The sequence below is a fragment of the Drosophila nasuta genome, chromosome X, assembly GCF_023558535.2.
Source record: "Drosophila nasuta strain 15112-1781.00 chromosome X, ASM2355853v1, whole genome shotgun sequence".
Classification (NCBI taxonomy): Eukaryota; Metazoa; Arthropoda; class Insecta; order Diptera; family Drosophilidae; genus Drosophila; species Drosophila nasuta.
In genome coordinates, this window is record NC_083459.1 from 28,777,236 (window position 1) to 28,782,127 (window position 4,892).

The window sequence follows — 4,892 nt, forward strand, 5'->3', positions numbered from 1 at the left end:
TTTCGATTCTTATAAAAACATTATAAACTTTTACTTCAAGATTGGACAATCTAGAATTTTTGTTGAATTTGAAAATTGCAATCAATGCTGTTTCATTTTCAAGAAATTGTGTTTGAAATATATCATTTTTTTTCAAAGTAATAAATCAAGTTTTCTAATATTTCTTATTTATTAAAGTAATACAAAAAAAAAATGTTAAATAGGAACTAAAAATGATTTGTAAAAGTTGTACAAATTATTTGAAGTAAGAAAATCCAAATTGACTACAAAAGTTGTACAATTGTAATAAAATTACAATTACAATACAAATTACAAACAAAACGAATCCAAATTGATTTCTTGCAGCAATTCTAATTATTGCATTTTCTTAACACAGCAAAAAATAAAATTAAATTTAATAAATTGCCAACTAAACTTAAATGATGTTAACAAACAAAGGGAAACATAGCCTGAATTGAATTCATTATTTCAATAAAATCACAATAACAATAATTGTCTTAAAATTAAAAGTACAAGTTTTCTTTTAAAGCTACGAAACATAATTCTTTAATAGATAAGCAACAAGAACAAAATGTTTAAAGAGCTATTTTCATTGCGTGAAATTTCGACAACGACTCAAAGTGAAGGGTGCATGAAGTGCGTCATTGCTGAGTAATATTTTGTTGGTCGCTGCTGCCTTTGTTATTTATTTTTATCGCCCTTTGTTTGCTGTGCAGCTTCCGAAGCTGAATGTGGAGCACAGAGTGAGCGTGATGGCGAGTGCTGGGAGAGAACGAGAAGGGGAGGTTGGAGGTTATTCCATTATTTACATATGCCTTTGATTTATGTCATAAACTCTTGCGTAACATTTTATTAAAAATTTAATTGCCTGTTATGGCATTTTACCCATCCATTTTATCAGCCACCTGGCAGCAGATTCACTCAGCGAAAGAGAGAGACAGAGAGAGAGAGAGACCAAGAGAGAGCGGGACATCAATACCATGTGCTGTGTGTGGAATCTGAAGATCTGTGTGTCCGCCACTTTCTTGCAATCTCCAGCGCTTTTCGTCCCATCGTACTTGTGCCATCAACTGCAGTTGCCTCATCGATGGCTGCCATTGCACCTTGATCGGAGAATCTTTTTGTACTCTCTATTATTTCTTCGTCTTCTTCTTTTTTGACTATTCCATTTGCCACTTTTGTTTGCGTTTCTTTTCCTTCTTTCGACTGCCGCTTATCACAGCTATCATCACAGGTTTTTGTTGTTGTTGTTGTGGTTGTTGTTGTTGGTTCATCGCTCAGCAATTTGTGCATTATCGTCTCCCATTTGTCGAGCGTTGCCGACTGCTGGCAAATGAATTCGCATTCGTGCAACTTATCGCATAACACAAACGACTTCGCTTTGGCCACAAAACACACATCGGGCAGCACGAATTTGCCCCGCACCAAGTGTTTGCGTCCCTTTCGCTCCGTATACACAATGCAGATGTTAAACACAAACAATTTGCTCTGATATGTGCGACGCAACAACGCATCGTGCATCTGAAACTCGCCTACCATAATGAAATTTGCCTCGCTCAGCACATTAAACTGAAAGTACAGAGAGAGAGAGAGAGAGAGAGTTTGTTAATGTCATTCTTCGTTTTTGTCTCTAAATATTACCGCATTAAAGTGCTTGATATCATTTAGCTGATCCACTTGATTCGCCCTCTCGAGCAGCTCGCGAAGTCGCTTCTCCAGTCGACACGTCAACTCAAACATTCGCTTCGATATCAGATGGCGATGCGCAAAGAAAGTCGTAATCAATCGATCCAACAGCAGCGGATATTTGGTTATACGCTGCACGGGCTTCAGCAGGAAACTTCGAATGCCCAGCGGATCGCCGAGCGTGATTTGCAGACGCTGTCAACACAGAATAGATTAAAGTTGAACTCCTAATAAGGCGATTAAATGAGCCACAAATTTTGTGTACACATTGACAGAGCTGAGATTGACAGAAACATAGAAAACACTTTGAGTATTGACTTCCTGAGACCCTTTCATTATTATTAGCTGAGCTAAAGTTAATCTTCGATGAAGTGACTTCACTAGTAAAAACTGCGATTGTAAGAACTGCGATTATCAAGCAAAACATTTCGATTATTAACTAACTGAGACCCTTCCATTGTCATTTGGAAACTTCGAATGCCCAGCGGATCGCCGAGCGTGATTTGCAGGCGCTGTCAACACAGAATAGATTAAAGTTGAACTCTTAATAAAGCGATTAAATGAGCCACAAATGTTGGGTATACATTGAAAGAGCTGTGATTGACAGAAACATAGAAAACACTTTGAGTATTGACTTGCTGAGACCCTTTCATTATTATTAAATGAGCTAAAGTTAATCTCCGATGAAGTGACTTTACTAGACAGAACTGCGATTGTAAGAACTGCGATTAACAATCAAAACATTTCGACTATGAACTAGCTGAGACCCTTTCATTGTCATTTGGAAACTTCGAATGCCCAGAATAGATTAAAGTTTAATGTTTTTCAATAAACCAATGCAATTAGCCACCAATTTAGTGTGCACATTGAAAGAGCTGAGATTGGCAGAAACACAGAAACACATCGATAAAGTGACTTCAATTATCAAAAATTGAATGAACTAAGATTAGCAAAAACTTGCCGAGACCCTTTCATTATTATTTCGAAACTCGGATGACTTACGAAGCACTGTCATCGCATCAAATTAAAGTTAATCCAGGATAAAGTGACTTTTGAAAGAAATGAGATTTACAAACAAAACATTTCAACTATTGACTTGCTTTCAGTAAAATTGCGAAACGCCAGATGCCTAGGACTATATTGGACTATAGACGTGCTAAGACCCTTTTATTATTATTTTGAATCTTCAGTTGTGTAATTAATACTCGATAAAGCGACTCGACTAGTCAAAAATGTTGTGTGAAGCGTAAAATAGCTAGACTATTGACTTGCAAAGGCCCTTTTAGGATTATCGAGCAACGCCAGATGCCCAGGAAATAAATAACAATTCGACTATTGACTGGCAGAGACCCTTTCAATATGATCGGAAAACGCCGGATGCTCAACAAAGAACTAAGCGTGATCAGAACAAGTTAAAGTTAACAGTCGACACAAAAGTGAAAAAACTGAGATTGGCGCAAAAAAAAAAAAATTATTTGATTATTGACTTTCACAGACCCTTTTGGTCTTTATTAGCATTAAATTGAGTGAAATGAAATCCAGCTATGTTTTACTTGAAAGAGTGAGCTTGACCAGAACCTTGCTCAAAGAACTTTATTTAAAATTGTTATACAATATTGCGCTTGATTTTTATAGATCAAAAGATACCCCATTAAGCTTAAGCTAAAAACTAAACTATGACTAAACTATAGATCTTATAAATCTTAAATAGTATAAGGAAACAGAAACTTGGATAGTATTTGTTTTCATATTTTTTCTCTCGAAATTCGAGTGAATTTCAACAATGCAAAAATTGCATTTGTGATTTTTTCGAAATACTTATATTAGTTAAGGTATTATCTACGACTCTAAAACGAAATCTTAAATGTTTCTATGGTAGATATGTAAACAACTCAACTAATTATAGATACACACGTACAACCTTCGAAGTCTATTCAGAGCATTTTGTTTATTTTTGGCAAAAGCAAATGCGATTAATTTGCGCTTTGCGAAACTCGGTGAAACTTGGCAAAAATCAGTGCGAACCCCTTTCCCCTCCCCCTTTCCTGTGGGCTGAAGCTAAAAATGGCCGCTTCTACTTGTGACGTCACAGTTTCGAGGCTTACGTCTTAGTAGCGCTCCCTCTCTCCCCCTCTCTCTCGCTCTCTTTTGACGTAAGCTTACGTAAGTTGAGCTGCGGCTTAAAGTTGCCTCTCGTTCTCTCTCTCTCTCTCTCAGCCCTTTGCACCTTCCACGCCGCAGGCAACACGCAATTCGTTGCCGACCGCGTGTCAATCGCCAGCTTTCAATTTAATTAAAGAAAGCGCGTGGCGAAAGCCAACAACAACAACAACAACAACAGCTACAACGTAACGTGAATTGCGTATTTAATTAAATTTAAATTGAAAATTAAATTTTTTCTTTTTTCAGCAGGTTGTTAAGTGTTGAGCGTTGAGTGTTGCAAGTTTCGCCCACTTACCTTAAAGTACAATTCGTGCGTATCGTAAAGCCGCAGACTCTCCCGTTGGCTGGCAGTGTAGAGCACATAGCAATTGAAATGTCCGCGCTCGATGAGCGTCAACCAACGCTCAAGCAGCACATCCAACTCCTGACGATGCTGCAACATCAGCGGCAACAACTTATGCCGATGCAATGCCGCAATCTGTGTCACATTCGAGAGCAACACATGCTGCTGCCCCCTCAGACCTTCGGGGAGCTCCGATTCGGGCTGAAAGATGGGTGTGTAACGGCCGATGCCATTGGCCAGATCCTCGCAATATTGTTGCTCCGTCGACAGCAACTCATCGAACACATAACGTCCAAGCTGTTCGGCGTAACGAATGCCACAGCTTGAGATGCTCCTACTGCTGCTGCTGCTGCTGCTGCTGCTCGTTGAGTGTGTGGTGAGAGTACTGAAACTGCGTTGCATGCTTTTGCGACAATGCGAGGCACCAAACTGCTGGCACCGTAAGAATCCGCAGCGTTCGCGTTCTCAGCGTTTGACTCACAACGCAGCGCAGCTGTTTTTTTCTGTTTTGCGGTTCATCATCGGTTGTTGCTGCTGTTGCATCATCAACATAATACTAAGTCCGAAAGCTAGAGTGTGCTCGACTGTGAAATATACCAAATTAATTCAACCGCAAAAAATACTAAATTATATCAAAAGCTATATTTGGTATATTGACTAGTACATTAAAGCAAGTAAGAAAGTTGGAGTAGAGACTGCT

The 4,892-nt window shown here is 38.7% G+C and overlaps 1 protein-coding gene across 1 annotated transcript; it reads right to left on the reverse strand.

Annotated features, from left to right (window-relative positions):
• Positions 1 to 436: 436 nt before the first annotated feature.
• LOC132796161 (triple functional domain protein-like) lies at positions 437 to 4,605 on the reverse strand. The gene is made up of 3 exons (XM_060807228.1): positions 4,145 to 4,605; positions 1,642 to 1,881; positions 437 to 1,569 (listed from the first exon to the last, which is right to left on the reverse strand). The coding sequence occupies exons 1-3, from the start codon at positions 4,592 to 4,594 to the stop codon at positions 973 to 975; spliced, it is 1,287 nt and encodes a 428-aa protein (XP_060663211.1). The 5' UTR covers positions 4,595 to 4,605; the 3' UTR covers positions 437 to 972.
• Between the last annotated feature and the right edge of the window lie 287 nt (positions 4,606 to 4,892).